The sequence below is a fragment of the Petromyzon marinus genome, chromosome 49 (genome assembly GCF_048934315.1).
Source record: "Petromyzon marinus isolate PM22_M1 ecotype Great Lakes invasive population chromosome 49, UKy_Petmar_22M1.pri1.0, whole genome shotgun sequence".
Lineage (NCBI taxonomy): Eukaryota > Metazoa > Chordata > Hyperoartia > Petromyzontiformes > Petromyzontidae > Petromyzon > Petromyzon marinus.
The window spans coordinates 3,081,804-3,102,972 of NC_133715.1; the positions used below are offsets into that span (position 1 = coordinate 3,081,804).

Below are 21,169 nucleotides of genomic sequence, written 5' to 3' on the forward strand. Positions count from 1 at the left end.
GTATTTTATTTCCACAGACCCATTCCTATACTTTATAATAGAAACAACCGCACCGTGAGTTAATGTACGGTACAGAGTGTTGTGCTTTTCAGGATCACATGGTGTAGCAAGCATGAGTCTGTTAATGGGAGCCCGTGACGGTCTAAACCAGGGTCTCGCAAACTCCAGTCCTCACGGCCCAACACCTCCACCACGCTCCGTCTCTTTGCGTTTACCAATGTACTCCCCCCCCCCCCCCTAACAAAATGCAAATCAAATCGTTTCACGCTGCACGCGCCCGATGATTGTTAAACACGACGCACGTGACGCAGTAAAAACAATCGACGCCGTCTGCTTCAATAGAGAGCCGATTTAAATCACGATTGAGCTCTCCGGGTACGTGAACTGTACACGTATCCCACGTGTGTGTGCATATACACGTATCCCACGTGTGTGTGCATATACACGTATCACACGTGTGTGTGCATATACACGTGTTCCACGTGTGTGTGTGCATATACACGTATCCCACGTGTGTGTGTGTGTGTGCATAAACACGTGTTCCACGTGTGTGTGTGCATATACACGTATCCCACGTGTGTGTGCATATACACGTATCCCACGTGTGTGTGCATATACACGTGTTCCACGTGTGTGTGTGTGTGCATATACACGTGTTCCACGTGTGTGTGTGCATATACACGTGTTCCACGTGGGGAGCGGTAGTGTAGTGGTTAGCGCGCTTACGAACCCGGTAACCCGAGTTCGACTCCCGCTCACGGCCAACAACCGGTGACGATTACCTGAACCGGTCCTGGGCCTCTCCTAGATCGACTCAGCCTCAAATTAGTACCTGCTGCGGTGTGTAAAAACATCGCCACTGGGGAGACAAAGGCGGTCGGGCGTGCTCCTAGCCACCCACCCCCTCATGTACCGTGCCGGTCTTCATAGGTGCTCACTGACCGCACTTGCCCCAACAGTTTGTTAAGACAACACGAGGGTCTTTTGTCTGTGTGCACATGTTCCACGTGACACAGACAGCGTTAATTGCTCAGCTCGTCACGTGGGACGTGTTTAACAATCATCGGGTGCGTACAGCGCGGAACGAGTTTACTTTGTAATTGAAACCCAGGTCGAAACCAAAAAAGGGCCCTGTGAGCTTCACCATTATGCTCCTGGAATAATATTGGTCTGGAATGGTAATAATTAAATAGACTTATGAAATAAAACACAATTTTTAAATATATATGTAATGTAGTCGTAGAGAACAACATTTAATTGTCATTTTCACGCTCTTCTCACATTCTTGCACTCGGCAATATTACGCTTAACATGCGTATTTATCTGAAAATAAAATGCCAAGATAATACGTATTGTGAGTTCATGTGTATATACATTCTCTAGAATTTAAGAATATTCTGGCTAAATATTTACATTAATATGAGCACAAATTCCAAAGAAGTTACGGCATTTTTTATTGAACCGTGGTCAGTCTTCCGTATTCATAATCGGAATCTTTAATTAGACTATCGGAGGAATCCGATTAGATGTCCAGTATTCGTTACTCCCACCAGTTAGGTGTCGCTATTATTATTATGTTGTCTTCCGAACGTCTTCTTCCGAAGTTTTATTCAAACTCAATGGTTTATTTGTTCCAGGTAAAACAAAAATCCTGTGTAGCTAGTTACCCAGCTAGTTTCGGTGGCGACGGCCCACGGCAAGCCACTAACAACAACAGAGTTACTGTTGGGGTGGGCAGGAGCCCAGCCAGCAGCCAGCCAGGATACTCGAGGCACAGATTTTTTTGTTATACACGTAAAAATAAATACAATGCGGAGACAGCATTACGTTTTTGCTTACATTTGCTGTGTTCAATAATCGTATTCTGTTTTGTAAACAAATTATCTGGCGACGCTGCTGCTGCTGTCGCGGTATCGGTGGAGCATAAGCGTAGTGAACAACAAATAAAGTTCGACAATTATTGTACGTCCTGTGAAAAGGGGCCATTGCTCGAAACGTCGTCCTATTATATATATTTTTTTCAAGCCACGGTGTTATTTGAAGAACGTGTCGAGTTTTGAAGACAGCCCGCGTGTTTTTTTTTATTTTGACCCGACCCAAGCACGAAGAATTCGGTGTGTGCGTGTCCCGTGTGCGCGCGGTGGTTGTGAGGAGCGGTGGCGCAGCGGTTAGCGCGCTGCACTACCAAACCGACGACAAACGAGTTTGATTTCCGCTCACGGCCAACACCAGTGACGATAAATCTGAACCAGTCACGGGCCCTCACCTAATTCGACTCAGACTAAAATAATTATAATAATAAACTGTTTTGGTGTGTAAACATCAGCGCTGGAGAGACAAAGGCGGCCGCGCTTGCGTGGTTGCTGGCCACCCATCCCACTTGCCCCAAGACGATGTTAAAGGGGCTCTACGGGGGATCTTTGTATTTGGGGTGGTTGGTTTATAATTGTCTCAACGGCCAATCTGGGCTGTCGGATTATGGAGGCATCCCACTACCTTTGACCTAATCAGATGGTTTACCCCTCTGACCGCCGTATAGAAACCGATGCTCTTTGTGATGGGGTGTCTATAGTTGAATGACCTCTTCGGTTTATATATAGGTGTATATGTAAATACGTGTTTATTTCAGATGATACGTATAGAAACCGCCGAGTGAAATGTGGCTGTGTGTTTCAATAGGATGCGCAGGAGATGTGCACGAATACGATTGTATAGCCGTGCAAGCCCAACAAACTATGGGACCATGAAGTAGAACCTTCGATTAGCACGGTTGGCTACGTACGGTGCGAAAGAAGATCAACATACGTATGTACAAAACCATTGTCGCCTGCGCTACTCATATACGGAAGAGGAAATAGCAAAACGACACGAACTCTCGCCTGAAGCCCTCTCGTCGTGGCCAGTAGCAGATCTCGACAGTAGCATTTAGCTGCTGAACGTTTAGCTGCTGAACGTTTAGCTGCTGAACGTTTAGCGCCTGAACATTTTCCTGTCGTCGAGCGCAATAGAACAGAACATTGAGAGGCATTTGTAACGTGAAGATGACAATGTCGTAGGCTCAGCGTTTGTTTGTTGGTCTTTATTTAACACATGCACACGGTAAGGGGTCGACAACACGGACAGACTTCACACCACGTGCCTGTAAGCCTCGCGATGCTCAAGGGGCAAATGAATGACTAACTGCGAACCTATTTTGAAAATGTCGACGTTCAAAAAATATAAAACGCAAACTTTGTTACAATCCGAGCATTCTCAACCAACCCAATGCATGGAGGCCTCCCCAGTAGGGGAATGAGAATGGGGGGGGGGGGGGGGATTGACCATACTTCACCACCCTGAGTGCCGGTTGTTGAAGAGCCTGGTGGAGAAGGGAGGGCAAAGCCGTCTCTGATATCACTCGCCACTGATGTTAGCCGACGTGGCTGGGAATCGAACTCGGATTTGCCGAGGTTGATCGCAGCAGCACGTTAACCACTGCTCCACCGCTCCCACCACCACCACCACAAACAACGTATCTCAAAGGGGGAAATATCTCTCATTTCATTTGAATACAAATCAGGGAAACCCGACACACGTATTTACACAAATATACATGTACACGTTTTAAGCGTGTTTTTGTTGATTTTGCTGACATGGTGGTATGTTCGAATATAAAATAATTGAGTGTGTTTAGATATACATACACTCGTACATAAAAACACACATACGTGTATACACATACATACGTATACGTGTACATACACACGTGTGTAGATACATACATATGCATACATTTGTAAATACACATATACGTATATATGTGTTGTATATAAACACATATATACGTATACTGTATACAAACATACACACGTATGTGTATATACACACGTATGCATACACACGTATATAGACACACGCAAGTAGGTAACGCATACGTACGCACATGCATACGTATATACATGTGTGTAGGTATACGTGTATGTATCGTATGTGTATCGATAAAGCCACAAACGTGTGTATGTTTGTGCGTGTAGCGATCAGCGCGCTGCGCTACGAACCCAGCGACCCGAGTTCGATTCCCGCTCACGGCCAACACCGGTGACGATTATCTGAACCGGTCCTGGGCCTCCCCTAGGTCGACTCGGCCTCAAATGAGTTCCCGGGTAGGATGTGTAAACATCGCCACTGGGGGAGACAAAGGCGGCCGGGCGTGGTGTTGACCACTCCACCACTCCCTTGTACCGTTGCCGGCCTTCAAAGGTGCTCGCTAACAGCACTTGCCCCAACAGTCTGTTAAGGCTATATAGGTGGGTGTTGGGTGGGTGTTGGGTGGGTATCGGGGGGGTGTTGGGGGGGGGGGATCTCTGCTTTTGTTGGTGACCGCTCGTGTGTTAAACGCAAGGCGTTGGTGCGCCCATTGACAAAGCGACCACGTGTGTTTGCGGGAGAATGTATTTTTTTTATGAATGGGCAGACTCCCAGCCTTGCTTCCTGCTGCACGGGCATCTTCGTACGCTTCCGTCTCGCGAGCCGGAAAGAGAGGGGGGGAAAAAAACGCAACATACGCGCTTATTACAATCGATTAATAAACAAAAACAATTTCTATGCAATTAGTTGTGAATTGTGATCGACTAATGACGATTGTGAAGCTTGAGTCTCGACGCTGAGTCTGGCTATGGGGTTCTTTGCGCACTGCCTCGGCTTGGCACGTTGCCAGGCCAAAACCCGGGCCGTGCACGCCTAATCGATTACTCGGCAAGATGTTTGGTCGAGACGAATTATAATCGGCACGGAGACATCGTCAAGCCAACGTCCTGGCGACACAAGCAAACAAAACAAACACGCGCATCGGTCTGGAGGGCCAATAGGCCGATTAACTAAAACATACATTCACATCGAAACTGATTTATTTTTGGGTTTAACCGCGCGACCAATATTATCCACAATAGATGTGTTTGGTGTGAGCCCGTGTAAGTATAAATGTGTCGTTAAAACCCGCCACCACCCGACACAGCCAATTAGTAATGTTGGTCACGTAACAAAACGTGGCAATTCGTTACTAGATCAGCACGCCGGTGTGTTAGAGATGAAAGTCACAGACATTTACCATGAGCGTGATACATACTCTTTGGTTTTTTCGGTAAAGTCACGTAGGTAAAATAAAATAAATGAAAACAACTAAATTAAATCACGACGTTTCGGAGGCAACACAAGCTTCCGTCTTCAGGTGAAACAGTCACAGCAAAATAGCTGTATCAAGTGAAGAGCTCTGAGACAACCGAGATTATATACACAGGTTAAGGGGGGGGGGGGGCCAGGAAGTGACGTGGTGGGGAGGGGGAGGGGCTAAGTTAAGCCGCCTTTTGTTATGCTGCAGGGGGTTCGGGGGAAGTGATGGCGCGCTGAAAGCAAGCGAATACACCCACTGGCAGAAATGGAAATGGCTGTACAATTATAAGGTAGCTAAAGTTTGACTTGGTTGATGACATCTTTCCAATGGTTGCTCAATTTAAAACCATCCTCTCGGTTGAAGTTGTGTCTATGTTTGTATATCTGGATGGCTTCATGGAAAAATCTTTGGTAATAACCGGGAGGTTTGCATAGTGCTTTGGTATCGGAGAAAACAATGTCATGAGAACCCGCTGTGTTAAGACAATGATCAGCAACGGCCGAAGAATTCGTTCTGCCGTGTTTCAAATCTGATTTGTGCTCGCGAATTCGGTCAGAAATGTCGTTTCGTCTCCCCGATATAGCAGTCACCACAGGTACAACTCAATTTGTAAACACCGGGGTACTGTAAGTCAGGGATGACATCCTTTACGGATGGGATCAGATCACGGATTTTGTGTACTGTATTGAACAGGACCTGGATTTGTGTTTGATTAGAATTTTGGAAATCTTTTTGGTAACACCTGCTATGTATGGCAGTGTGATGATTTTGGTCGGAGTATCAGGTGTTTTTTTCTGTATGGTGGGAGAAACAGCTTGGCGGATAGTACGGTCAGAGTATCGGTTCATCTTGAGGGCCAGATGTACATGTTTTAATTCACTGGCCAGGTGGTGTTGGTCAGAAATGCAATGAGCCCTATGGTATAATGTTTTGATGAGATAATTCTTTTGAGTCGGGTGGTGGTGGGAATCAGGTTTCAAGTAGGATTCTTTGTGGGTGGACTTCCTGTAAACAATGTCCCAAAGAGCCATCAGTACTTCTCTCAATCAGAACATCAAAGAATGGCAACTTGCCATCTTTCTCCACTTCCATGGTGAATTTGATGGATGGGTGTCTGGAATTGATGTGGTCTAGGAAATGGTTCAAAGCTGAGAGGCCATGTGACCAAATGACGAAAGTGTCATCCACATATCTCTTCCACAGGGAAGGACGAAGGGTGGATGTCTGGATGGCGTCTGATTCATATTTCTCCATTAAAACATTGGCTATCACTGGTGACAAGGGGGAACCCATAGGGGTAACCTCATTCTGTTTGTAGAAGGTACCATTCCAGGTAAAGTAAGTGTTGGCAGTGCCTAACCAGCACAGGTACATCAGGGTTCAGTCCATGTTGGACCAAATCTTCAATTATTGTTATGGTGTCAGGCACTGGGACCTTGGGGAACAGAGAGACCACATCAAAGCTGACGAGGATATCGTCAGGAGATAGTACAATGTCCTTGACCATAGAAACCAATTGGGTTGAGTTAAGTACTGCTGAGGTGGCCTTGCCAGTGAAGGGAAGCAGAGTATCCGATAAAAAAAACGGACTAGCTTGTAGGTAGGGGAGTTGATCGTGGACACGATGGGTCGTAGTGGGGTACCTTCTTTATGGATCTTGAGAAGACCATAGAATCTGGGAGGTCTTGCAGCCGAGGGTTTTAGGGAGGGACGTTTGGTTGGTTCGATTAGGGAAGTCGAACTAGTGATGATCTTGTTGGTTTTTATCGTTAGGCTGTTCGTAGGATCACTTTTAATTTTTGAGTAACTCCCATCATTGAGTAGGTTCTGGATTTTGTTGTATGAGTTTTTATCCATAATGAGTGGCATTGCCCTTGTCGGCCGAGAGGATGACTATATCATAGATGGACTAGTCCTTCTAAATAAACTGCCAAATCGCTGCGCGTGGCGCTGACGTTTTTTTTTTATAAATAAATACACCGTTTAAAAAGAAACAAATTAATGCAAACCGACACACCTGATGACGACCGTTTGTGTTATGGTCGAAACGTCGTGAGGATTTTTTTTATTGTTTTATATATTTTATTATTTTATTGTTTCCCTTCAACGTGACTTTACCGAAAGAGCTAAGTAAATAAAAATTTGAAAGATGTCATCAACCAAGTCAAACTTTAGCTACCTTATAATTGTACAGCCATTTCCATTTCTGCCAGTGGGTGTACTCGCTTGCTTTCAGCGCGCCATCGCTCCCCCCAAACCCCCTGCAGCATAACAAAAGGCGGCTTAACTTAGCCCCCCCCCCACCCACATCCCTTCCTGGCTCATCCCCCCCCCCCCTTAACCTGTATATAATCTCAGGTATCTCAGAGCTCTTCACTTGATACAGCTATTTTGCTGTGACTGTTCCACCTGAAGACGGAAGCTTGTGTTGCCTCCGAAACGTCGTGATTTAATTTAGTTGTTTTCATTTATTTTATGTTTCCTTACGTGACTTTACCGAAAAAAACAAAGAGTATGAATCCTTGCAGTCACGAAAGCTTCAAATCTAGAAGCGTGATACATTTATTTTTATTCCGCTGTTTGTCAACAACTCTCAAACACCACCGCCGCCGCCTTCTTACTCCTCCCCATCTAAAGCTGACCACGCTGGTTTCAGTGACCACGGAAGGGAGGGAGCGGTGGTGGTGATGAAGATGGTGGTGGTGATGAAGATGGCGGTGGGAGCGGTGGCTCGGAGGTTTGGTTCCAGGCAAGCCTCCATGTGTGACCAGCTCTTACCAAACCCATCCCCCATCGGTCATCCTCCACGCCCGCCAGCCTCCTCCTCCTGCCGCTCCCGCTTCACGCGTAAACAAGAGCACTCCAGAAGACCACGAATTCACGCACGACTCAAAACGCCACCTACCAATACAACCGCCATTTCTCCACTAAGTGACGGTGACGTCCCCACGGCGCCTGTGCCAGGCTAGGTGCACTTTGAGGCTGCCACGTGAAGTGTCGAAGGCTCGCTGCTGACAGGAGGAGGTCTCGGGACAGACCCTGCAGGTGCCATGGGTTGGCTGACTGAGATGACTGGTAGATGCACCACCAGCTGTACCCCCTACTGTGCCAACTCGCTGTATTTTATCCGCCCGGCGCTCCGCTCATTATTGTGAGCGGTCGCTCATCTGCCCTCCGTTGTTGCTTGAGGGCCAATGCCTCCAACTGCCCAGTAGCGTCCGCCCATCACCCACCGCTCAATGCATCACGAGGATGAATAACAACAACAATTCACGTTGCCCATTCATTGAGATGTTTGTGTCGGCAAGAACGGTAGTGTGTAGTAGTAGTGGTGTTCTTATGGGCTATGTACAGGGTGCTACAAAAAATCTTCACGCTTTTATGGGACTATCGTTTTTAATGGAAAAAGAACGGATGATACAGTGTAACGTGATAACAAGTGTAATGTTAATAGCTTCAAAAAGTCAAATAGTCTCCCACTTGTTCGCCATCGTTGTCAACGCGTGGCCTGGAATTTTCTCCAGGTGGTCTCCAGAGCCCGGAGGCAGCAGCACATTGCTTGTGGCGGTTGTTGCAAATTCTCAGAAGTGTTAACAGTTTTTTTGAAGCACCCTGTATTTCACTGCCACCCGAGTTAGATTCCTGTTCGTGGCCAACCTCGGTTGAATATAAGTTCCGCTCGCTCTTAAGCGGTACGGTATATGGGTTACGACAACAAACAAAGTAGCGGATAGAGTCCAGTCCACGCAATGTTGTTCCACGTCCGAATCGCGTAGCCGCACGCACGTCAGTGAATCCGAACCGCATATACGCGAAATCGCACAAAACGAACCCCCACCCCCCCCCCGCATTGACCGGGGTAAACCCACATCCGAACCGCACCCTAACCCAGGGACCTCCGCTACGTCGACTCGGTCTCAAACAAGTACCTGGTGCGATGTGCTTTTTATTTTTACACACTTTCATTTAACTCACTGTCTGTTGTTGTTGTTGTCGTTGTTATCTTAATTTTTAGCCACTTCCCAATGTGGTATCGACTGCAAACTTGGTATACTTATGTCATACTGATGACAATACTATATTCTATCATAAAAATATATATATATATTTTTAAACATTAATTTGTATATGTTATGTTTCGGCTTGGGTCTAATTGTCCACGCTCAACTGACGTTGGCTGTAATTGGCCACGGTCCCCTTACGTCGTGGCAAGCTTCGGGGCCACTTCCTGGAGTCGTGGAGTTCTTGCATTAGTAGTACATTTCATAAAAGCGTGATTAAAAAAAACAATTTATAAAAATATTACTTATTTATTTTTGGCCACACCACCGCTCCACGTGGGGTGCGCCGCTCTGACCCCTGCATAGGGACACTCGCTTCACAGCGCTCTTGACGAGAGCGCTTTGGCCACACGGAATGATCATCGTCTTTTCTCTGTTTTTCTCCCATTGATGTGCTAGAGGGAAGGTGGACAGCGGCAGGGCGTGCCCATTAGCAAGACAAAGATCCACCACCACACCCCCCTCTCTCCTCCTATAGCCTGTAACAGACTGTTGGGGCAAGTGCTGTTAGCGAGTAGCGCCTATGATGGCCGGCACGGCGACACGAAAGGGGTGGGTGGCCAACACCACGCCCGGCCGCCTTTGTCTCCCCCAGTAGTGATGTTTACACACCGCACCAGGTACTCATTTGAGCCTGAGTCGACCTAGGAGGAGGAGGGGGGGGGCATGACAATCGTCACCGGTGTAAGCGGGAATCGAACTCGGGTCGCCGTGTTCGTAGCCCAGCGCACTAAGCGCTACGCTACCGATCCGTTAGCACACACAACAACAACAACAACAGCAGCAGCCATTCTCCGGTGACGTCACCACAGCGATTGTGCCAGGCTAGGTGCGCTTTCAAAACGGCAGGAGGTCGCGAGACAGATCCAGGTGTCGTAGGTGAATTTGTTGATATCGCTGGCTGATGCTCCGACCGTGCTCCTCCTTGTGTCAAATCACTGCGCTTCACACGTCCGGGGCTCCGCTCGTTGTTGCGAGCGTCACCTCTCCCTCCTCCTCTGTTGTTGTTGTTGGATGGCGACTGCCTCCATCTGCCCAGGAGCGTCCTTCAACGAGCCTCCTCCATCTTCACAGCCGCTGGCACCGGTCATCGGCATTTCTAATCGGCTTCAAAACCTCCCTACTAAAAGAGCTTCATAGCTCATCGGATTCGTCCAATGTAACAGACATATTCTAAACACATCTCCTCTCTAGCCTCACACACACACACAAAGGCGAATACACCTCGTATAGCCTTGACCAGATTAATTATTCGTGAGTGCATACGAAGACCGGAACGGCGTGTGGCACACACACCAGTATGCCCTGCGTGTCCCCCACTCATGGTGTCCCACCATCTCACCAGGTGGGTACGTCTTCTCCTTTTTGTAACAATGAGTCGATCTGGGAGGAAGCCCAGGTCACATTCAGACGTCAAATATATCACTGATGTTTGCAGCCGCGGGCGGGAATCGAACTCAGGTTACGCGTGGTACGGAGCGGAGTGAGCCCAGGACCGGTTCAAATATCAAATATTTATCACCGATGTTCGCAGCTGGGGGGGGGGGGTTGGGAATGGAACTAATGCGACGTGTGGTTCAACGCGCAGTGAGCCAACCACTGCGCCACCGCTCGCCCCCACTACACAGGGGGTGGGGGGGGGGGGTGAACGAGGTTCCCAATTGCTGAGCGACACTTGGCCGGACTGGCCCCAAGCTGGCCAAAACGTGTGCGTCCGCGTATTTGAATAATGGCTCTGCCAATCGATTATTGGACTGGCACATGACAGCCCCCCACCCCCCCCCCCCCCCACATCGGTAGTCAGTCGCCAGGCGCCCGCTGGACTGGAATGTATAATTGCCAGCCAAAAGGCATGTAATTGCGTGTCACGTGGCACAAGAGGTGGTTGTGGGGAGGTGCGTTAGTGGGGGGGGGGGGGGGGTGTAGTGGGGGGCGGTTCGTGGTGGTGGATGGGGGAAGGAAAGATGTAGGAGGAGGTGGGGAGTTGAGCGGCGGGGGGGGGATGAGAGAGGGGAGGTAGAGGAGGAAGGGTGGATGGGTGGGAGCGCACAATGCAGGAGGTTGCGAGCGGTTGTTGGGCATGGATATCCCAAGCGTAGCACAACCCCCCCACCCACCAACACCGCCACGGCCCCGCCCCCACGTGAGCCCCCCCCCACCCCGCCTTTGCCCCCTCCCGACCCACCCTCTGGCCATGGCGACTCGGGGTTGCCGGACGGCTGACCAATGTGCTGACCACCCGCTTAGCTGAAGCCTCTTTTGTGCCTTTTCTCAATCCTCATCGCTCGCGCGCTGGAAGTGCATTCTATAGAGCACGCGGGCGCAGGGCCGACGGGATACCATGGCCGAAGGTGAATGGCTTGCTGTTGTTGTTTTATTGACGTTTTATTTCGGTCCGTTTTAAAGCGGGTTACGGGCGAATAGCAGCACATACGTCGATTTTAGGCGAATGTTATTTTTACATACTGTATGGAGGGTGTAACATTTTCGCCAGGTCCCGTGTGTGTGTGTGTGCGCGCGTGCGTTTCTGTGGGCGGGTTAATACTACTTGCCCGGGCTGTTGCTATTATTGTTGCTGTTGAGTAAAGTCAGAAATGAAACACCGACCGCAGGAGACACACGGGGAGCTATTGTTGTGCTGTGTGCGCGCGTATACGCGCGCGTGGTTTTTGGGAAGGCATAGCCAGACCTCTGTGATGTTGGTATCGGATCGTGTCACACGTGGGGCGGCGGTGTGGATGTTACATGCCCGCTCAATGGCCGTTGCGTGCAGATTCAGAATAGTCGTAGATTTCAACTGCCATCATCAGCTGAGAGGCGAAAATGTCACTGCTTTTGGCTAGCTAGTGATATACAATGCGCATAAACGGTATTTTATTACAGTCTCAATATTAGGAACAAATGAAGACGTAGTGCTGTAACGCGGTCAGACAGTCGTAAGAGCAATAACATTCGAGGATAGTTATAATGAATCATTCGAACGAGCTTTGTTTCGTGGATATATGAAGGCAGTTCCCGACAGCGCTGTAGTATTTGCAAACTGTAATCGTTTATTGTCGCCGGTGTATTGCCTGAATTTGTAGGTTTTAAAAAAAGTCAGCGTATACTAATTGACAATTAACCCTAATTGGAATCCGCGTGGCGTGCATATAATCTTGCGATAACCCAAGTGTGGGAGGCGGGGTTGGGTGAGCAACGTTCCAGCATCTCTAAATGTTGAAGATAACGAAACAATGATTGCGCAGTATATATTCGAGAACCAATTTAACGTGAATGCGTGTGACCACCGACCCACTCCACCCACCCCGCGTCACACACCGCGCGAAATAATCGCCACGATTTGCTCCCCGATTCAAAACAAACAAAAAAAATTCCACGTGCGAATGACAACCCCGCCGCGCTCACTTGAGCAACGTTTGGCTGGTCCCATCGCGTGCGGAATTGGCGAAGATTCGCGTCCAGCCGCTTCCCCGGAGTCGCGGGCGAAATGGGCGCTCACTCCCAAAATTCGCGACTTAATTATTATGCAACGTCGTGTTCTTCTCTCAAGATGTTGCGTGACGTGCGAATATTTTACTCATTCGGTCTGCCCCGTCCGAATTGCGCCGATAAATATTCACGACTTCACTTCACGGGCTGCATTATATTCGCGCGCGTCGATTCCGTTGCGTCGTGGATAGCGATAAAACAATGAACCGAGCTGATAACGTGAACCACGTTTATTGATGAATCCCAGCAGCACGTAGTGCAATGGGGGAATGAAAGCTTTACTGCTCTCCGTCTTTTTGAATGACGACAAAACCATTGCGAGGAGCGCGAATGCGTAAGCAAACGGAACGCGATGAAAATAGCGCCCTGTGAATGCTTTATACACACTTTGTTCACAAAGATACTGTGCCATACATCATCAGCCATGCGTGGATCCACTGCTGGATGAATACATCCCTCCTCGTGTCATCGCCACAACCTCACGATCCATGCAAGATATATTTCTAACTTGGTATACATATATACACACACACACAGCACCATGATATATTTTATATACTTCGTGGTGTCAATTCAATGTGTCAATAATCACATTCGAGGTACAGACGCGCTGTATTTAGTTCTGCGTTAATTCCCCACCTCTAGGTTGTGTTGACCGTAAACATTTGTGTACGCCTATTCTTTGGGTCTTTCGGAAAAGTCACGTAGATAGGTTCAAATTAATTAAAATAAACAAACAAAAAGTACGACGTTTCGATCACAACACAAGCGATCGTCATTGCGGACCTTACCAGCCGTAGATTATTGAATCAAAATGTGTTGTTTTTAAAAAAAAATACGATATCATAAATGTGGATGAATATGCGCGACTTACACACACGCAGCCGCCTTTGTTAATCCACTGCTGGATGAGGGACACTCGAAGTCGCGAGGCGATCGTGGGGGATTATTTGACCACATTTCAACGCGCTGGTGAAGCCAAATTCAAATGTTGAGATATTAAAAAAAGCATAATTTTCACGTTACATTTCTATATACACCACGTCGCCTATATGCACGTGCATTACTTTTTGGAGTACTGCAACATAGAGGTTTGGGCCTGCACCCGTGTATGTTCAGTGCTGGGGGTAAAATGATGAGCCGTTATGCAATGCGTGGTCACAATGATTTCAAGCAGGCGACGTAACATTACATAACTTCCACTTCCCGTGCACAGCAATAATAATAATCATAATCATCACATTCCACACCTCCACGAAACCGCACGGACCATCGCGGTGCAAGTATGTGGATCGACAACTCTCCTCCGAGTGTCCCTCGCAAACGCGTAGACAACATGCAAAGCATAGATAGACAGGCGAAATGTGTACACGTTGTTCCGCTTTAAGTATCATCAACCACATGATCAATCCACTGCTGGATAAAGGTCTCCTTCCCGAAGCCGACACCGCCGCCATTTATGGCTTCCGTGTCATCCGCCAGACCATCTCCTTGGCTGCAATACGGCGTGGTTGTGTGTCGACTCAGCCTCAAATGAGTACCTGGTGCGGTGCGTAAAAACATCGCCACTGGGGAGACAAAGGCGGGCGTGGTGCTGGCCACCCACCGCCTCGTGTGCCACAGTGCCGGCCTTCATAGACGCTCGCTAACAGCACTTGCCCCAACAGTCTGTTATTGCTATTTGTGGGGTCTTTGTCTGTGTGTGTGTGTTTGGGATTTGCCGCATCTTCGGTGATCTGTGGCTAAAAATGAAAACAGGTACGTTTAATGAATGAGCTATCGCTCATTGAACAACAAAAAAACGCGCAATAGTCAGATGGCACGCCGACCCCTAAATCTGGATTGTAACCCGTTAGGGACTCTATACGCGGCTGTCTGTGGCAGTCTTTCATTGGGGTGAATCGGTTGCGCGTTCGTGCGTGTGGTGCGGTGGAGGGAAATAAATGTGAGATCAACGGAGTGCGCGCCACTGCGTTCTCAAACCCGCGGAGTGAGTTCGACTCCCCCGTCACGGCTCACGTCGGCGGCGAGTCGGTATCGGAGCTGGGCCTGGGTTAACCCGCCACCACCCATAGCCTCCTCCTTCACCAACTCTCCTTGAGCCAAAGTGAAGCATGGTCGAGCCAACCCCTCTATGACTCGCACACAGCGGAGAAGGACGCTAATTCGCCCGGCAGCAGAATCGTTCGTACGCGATTGTTCTCATCGTCTTCGTCCGCAACGATAATGTAAATACAACAAAAATTTAAGCACGTGTATCCCCCACGGCACGTCGCAGCGACGGTTGTAACAACAACAACACACTCGGGAATAGCACGCGGTGGTTTGGTATTTTTGGAGCTCATCAGCAAAGCTACCGTTTGCCGAGTAAGGTGCCGTTTGTCGGCTACGTAAATAACGCCACACGAAGCAGTATGAGGACCCACTTTTAAAACGTAGCAAAATCATAAATAACGGTGACCAAATGTGTTTACACCACAGACTTTATTCTACACACCGCTCCGCATACGCAGATAATACACACGCGTTTGTATATTATTACTTGTAATATAATGCATACGTAAGTCCTTTGTCAATCCACTGCTGGACGTAGGGTGTCGGGCCATGCCGTGTCGGTCGTGGAAAGAGGGCTTGTTTGGCCATACTTCACCGCGCCGGTCAGTGCCGTGGTTGGTGAGCGAGCAAGGCAGGGGTGGGTGTAGAAGCGCCATGCATGACCCAATGCAAATCGCAATCGCCACTGATGTTAGCCGTGGCCGGGAAATCTAATTTTTCATCTGCTCGCCCGTATTCATTCACATGGAAATGTGCCAACCACCGGCCCCATTGGATCATCAATACCACAGCTCTATGCGTCCATAAAAAAAAAATTGGGGGTAGATCGCGTACATGTGTCTTTAAGCCGGCCACCACCCGACACAGCCAATTAGTAAGGCTGGACACGTGAATGAAACGTGCCAATTAGTTACTAGTACGGCACGCCGGTTGTGTGTTTGAGAGTAAAGCCACAACATTTACAATTTGAGTACGACGTTTCGCTGGTGATAACAACCAGCTTCATCAGGCGATTTGCCAGAATTGTGTGAACGACACATTTATATTTACGCGATCCATATCCAAAAAACTCTTTATTATGGATATTGGTCGCGGTAAGCCTACATGTTAAACGTTATACGCATATATACTCCTAGCAAACATGGGACGTTGAGCCAACGTTGCATGTTTACCGGGTGTACAAAGAGTAACTGGTAACTATGATTGTGCATTATACACGCTCGGTTCTGGGCGAGACTGTTATGAACTAATGATTCTCATACACAAACATATCTTCGTCTCGGCTTATACTACAGTAAAACCTTGGATTGCGAGTAACTTGGTCTGCTAATGTTTTTGCAAGACGAGCATTTTTTTTTTAAATAAATATTAATTTGATAAACGAGCGAGGTCTTGCAATACGAGTAGTAGTGCGCCTACGCTTTGTCTGCCGAGCGTCGCGTGATCACAACTGATATATGACGAGTGATTTGATATACGAGTGCTTTGATATACGAGTGCTTTGGATTACAAACACGTTTCCGGAACGAATTATGCTCGCAATCCAAGGTTTTACTGTATTTCAAACTCGCTAACGTGGGAGGTACGAGTCGATGTTTTAACTCGTCCGCTGCATTCTTATTATAATTATAATTCGACGTTCTCGTGATTTAGTCGATTTCCCTGAGCGGCACACTTCTTAAGTGCCACCTTCACTGCGGAAATGCATGCGTGGTTGGGTAGCAACCTGAATAAGGGGATGTTGCTCGAAACATTTTCTGTTGTATTTTTTCAGGTTTGTCATACATAAGGTGCTCGCGTGTCAATGAATACGGTGGCGAGACTGTTTTTAAGTCTCCCTGACACTGCGATGTTTATGCCACAGTACCGCTCTTGTTGTGTCTCAAACATAAGATTCCCAGGAAGGTGACACGCCTCGATGGTGCGGCTTAATGAATGAGTCGCCGAATGAATGAACGAGCCGCCGAATGAATGAACGAGTGGCCAAATACATCAACCGGTCAATTATTAATGAACGAATGACCTCGATGGCTGGATAGATTAATGAATGAGTCGCCGAATGAATTAATGGGTGACTCAATACAACAACCGGGCAATTATTTAATGAACGAATGCCCGAATTAATTGACGAGTTTGCCGAGATGATCGACTCACAACGAACGATTGAATTCATGGCCGAGATATTGTCACCGATTAAATTTTAGCGACCAAATGAAAATGAGCCAATGAACGAGAACGTTGCCCATGACAACAATTGCGGGTACTGTGTAATGAATCTGGAGGCATTGTAATCACACACGACGGGCCAAGCGGAGTCCTCGAGTCGGTCACACGTACGGACAGAGACGAAGCTCTCACCCGTGTCGCCTTTAGCAGAACTGCCGGAGCAAAGTACTGCCCCAACAGCGAGACGCATATGAAGGCCGGCACGGCGCACCTACGGTGGGGTGTGGGTTGGAGCCCAACACCAATACCACCAACACGGCCGGCCGCCTTTGTCTTCCGACAGTGCTGATGTGTTCAGAACCCCGCACCAGGTGCCACGGGAAGAAGTAGGACCTCGGCTGGGATTGGTTACGGCCGGGGTCGTAGTTCATCAGTGCAGCGCTCAACCACGACCTCTGTTACCACCCCCAACAACAACAAAGGTCCCCCGTATAGCTTCAACAGACTGTAAGGGGCAAGTGCCGTTAGCGAGGAGCACCTATGAAGGCCGGCACGGCACACGACGGGGTGGGTGGCCCGGCACCACGCCCGGCCGCCTTCGCCTCCCTAGTGGCGGTTCTTTACGCACCGCACCAGGCACTCATTCGAGGCTGAGTCGACCTAGGGGCGGCCCGTGACCGGTTCGGATAATTCATCGCCGGTGTTGACCGCGAGCGGGAATCCAACTCGGGTGACCGGTTTCGTAGCGCAGCGCGCTTACCGCTACACTGCTACTACAGAGAGAGACACACACTCACACACACGCCTCTTCTCCTCCACGTGTGTGTGGATCTCCCTCCCCTCCACCGCCACCACACACAAGCCGCCATGTTTCTGCACGCACCGTTTTCCAGGGACAACTTCAATCCTCACCTCCATCACGCACCGTGGCCATCACCCCCCACCCCACCCCCCCCCCCCCGGTCTGCTCGTGCTCCTAGACACCGTCAGCGCTGTGAGGTTCCACCGCAATTAATGCGCCTTATTGGAAGCAAGGAAGACTCCCCCCCCCTCCCCATCCCACCACCGACTCCCCTCCCTCTCCTTTTGTTTTTGCATCGCGCACGTGTTCCGGAGAAGAGCAGCCCCTGCCGGCCCTGGGAAGTGTGGTGCGGATGGCCGCTGGTATTATAAATGCCTCTTCATTATTATTATTATTGTTGCTGTTGTTATCATCATGACGACCACCACCACCACCATCATCATCATCACCGCCGCCGCCACCCACCAAACCGGCATCTCCCTCTGTGCGCTCGTCTATGAACTGCGCTCCAGCCGCACGACGGCGAATGGAATTGGATGCTGCGTGGTTTGGATGCTTGCTTGGCTGCTACTGTTGCTGGTTGTTGTTTGTTGTTGTTGTTACCGCGTGTATTGTAGCGTACACGCGCGCGTGTGTGTGTGTGTGTGTTCATCCATCTCCACGGTACAGTCTCCGTGTATTGTGGATGTGTGGGGGGGGAGTTCTTGGCAGGAAGAGAGCGACGATACCTGCGGTGGTGGTGGCGGCGGCGGGCCCGTGGTCCCGTGGCTCTCCTCGCGAGCGCGATTCAGGGAGAGGCGCCCGGGCGATGTTGCTGGTTGATGTTGCTGGTGTCGCGTGCACGTGTCTGTGTGTGTGAGTGTCTGTCTGTGTGTGTGTGAGTGTCTGTCTGTGTGAGTGAGTGTCTGTCTGTGTCTGTGTGTGAGTGTCTTGTCTCGAACGTGCTCATGATGACAGCGTGCCGGGATGTGGGACGCGGTCATTGTGAAACGGCGCCGTGTGGTGGTGATAGTGATAGTGGTGATAGTGGTAGTGGTGATAGTGATAGTGGTGATGGAAGTCCATTCAGCCCGGGGGGAGCATGACGCCGAACGCGACTGCGTGCCTCGCGTGGTGGTGGTGTTGGCGGTGGTGTTGTTGTGTCCCCTGTGTATTTTATCTTCCCGAGAAATTAATGTTTTTGTAAAAAATTCAATAATTCCTCAACTCGATCAACAGGCGGCGCCATTTTCTGAGATACGATTACGAGCGAATGATCGCGATGATGATGACGATGAGGAATGGTGGTGGTGGTTGTGATTATGCTCGAACTCTTTGTGTCGTGGCAGCAATGTGGCCCAGGAGTTTAATGTCCGAGGTCTGATGCTCGCCACTGATGGAGAGAGAGAGATACAGAGAGTTTGTGTAGTTTTTGCTTTTCCTGCTCCGTTGAAGGAGCGTAGACTCGCAGCGGTTTTTACGATACGGCCCCATAGTTTGGGTTGCATGACCACAGTCGTACAGCTTGAATTTGTAAACAAAGGGTGGGCGTGAGGTTGCTTTAAAAAAAGCTTTGGGGGTGCAGTTGACGTGATCGTGGCGTCCCCCAGTGAGTGGTTGCTGTCATGCTGCGGGGAGCGGTGGTGCAGCGGTTAGCGCGCTGTGCGACGAACCAGGGCAGGGAACCCCGACTTCGATGCCCCCCCAACACGGCCACCAACTGGCAGTGACGATTATCCGAACCGGTCCTGGGCCTCCACTAGATCGACTCGGCCTTCAAATGAGTACCTTGCGCGACGTGGCCGCGTGTGCGTTGTGGCGGATTTCGTAGGTGCCTGCTGCTACTCGCTATTGCAGTGCCGCTTGTCCCCAACAGTCTGTTGAGGCTACACGGTGGAGGAGAGGGGGGCCCTCTTTTTGGTGGTGGTGGTGTTAACGATGGTGCCTTTGTCGCGCGTGGGCCCGGACCGAGCATTCGGAGTGTAACGCAACGAGCTCGTTCGTCGTGGATGTTCGCCGCTCACGTTGTATTGGAACCACGTAATAAAGGTTACTTTACTTAAAACACTACAATGTGGTTTACATTGTTAAAGCCATTAACGGTGGTTAAATTCGTTGACCGTCTTAAATTCGTGGATAATAATACATCACAACACGCACTACATTCTGAGTTGTATTGACGCCTGTTCGCGGCTCTTCATTAACAAACACGGGAATGCGAATCGCGTTATAAGCGACGTGCCGCCACGCAAACTCCATCCACCTCCTGCCTCCGTGTACGCAAACAGCGAAGCGCAGTGCTTGTTGTTATCCGTGTACAGTCGTACACGGATAATTGCGCGTGAATCAGTGAACGCGCGTCTTGTGCGGTCACGACACGCACGCGCGCGCGTGCGGCCGTGCAAGGCGGAGTGTGAACGCGACTGTGATGATGATGATGCTGCTGTTGCTGTCCGCCGAGGATGTGAGGTGACTCAAAGAATTAACGTAGGCGCGTGTGACGCAGTGCAAAATTGCACCAAGTGGTTATACGTACATGTCCGTATACGTGCATACGCGAATGAATGGGGCACGTGTTATTGTCGTGGCAACGAACAGGATATCACGCTAGCAATTGTATTGCGTGTGTGTGTGCAGTTAATTGTAACGTCTTTGCGATTACAGTGTAAGAAACTATTACGCAATTTTGTTGTATCTATTTATCTTTTTAAATGTATACATTTATTATAACTTACCTGCGGGGTAATTGATGTGCGGATGACATTGAGTCAATGCCGTGTGTATACGATGCGATATTAATGATTGCGTTATTTCAATATGCATGGTGTGTACTATATGTAACCTTGGCGCGTACGAATAGTAGTGATTTTAGTTCATATGATTTTGATACGTATACTATGTGCATAATAATATGCGGTGTATGTATCCCTCACACCTCGTGTCAAGGATTGGGAGTATACAAACGTGCGATTCATTGCCAAAAATAATGTAAAATTGTCTCCACCGTGCTCATTATATACCATAAAGTATCTTCAAATGTTTTAATCGGCAGCATTTACATTATTTTAACACGGCGCGGAAAACGTTTGATCCAGAATACTCAATTCAGTGCTGCAGTGTTATTTTATTTTGCCTGCTCGTTTGTAATTCTCTCGACCTATTCACAAGGCGAACAGGACGTTTCACTTGTGAACACGCGGACGAGGGATGTGTTTTAATCGCTGATTTTCACGTTAACCAGACATACTGAACATCGAGCGCGTGGTGACAACGGATAGACCGTCATTGTTTTGGGTCAATCCGAAATTGTGACGTGCCGATTGGCGTCACTTCCGCTGCGTCACTTCTTGCGCTTGTCCTGCCAAAATTGTCACGTGATGTCATTGTGACTGACGTGACGTCGGAAATGGGTAACAAAGTTACATTCGAATAATTATTTTTTGGGGTTGACGATTGAACTTAATGTTA

General features: G+C 48.9%; 1 protein-coding gene across 2 annotated transcripts in view; it reads left to right on the forward strand.

Annotated features, from left to right (window-relative positions):
- The first annotated feature begins 11,391 nt into the window (after positions 1-11,391).
- Positions 11,392-21,169, forward strand: part of LOC116953043 (protein lin-28 homolog B-like) — a 91,401-nt gene continuing 81,623 nt past the window's right edge. The window contains exon 1 of one of the 2 annotated variants that reach the window (XM_032972882.2): positions 11,392-18,084. In XM_032972882.2, coding sequence (XP_032828773.1) covers positions 18,075-18,084 — 10 coding nt within the window. In that variant the 5' untranslated portion in view covers positions 11,392-18,074. The remainder of the gene's footprint in view (positions 18,085-21,169) is intronic. The other variant, XM_032972881.2, reaches the window with a different exon arrangement.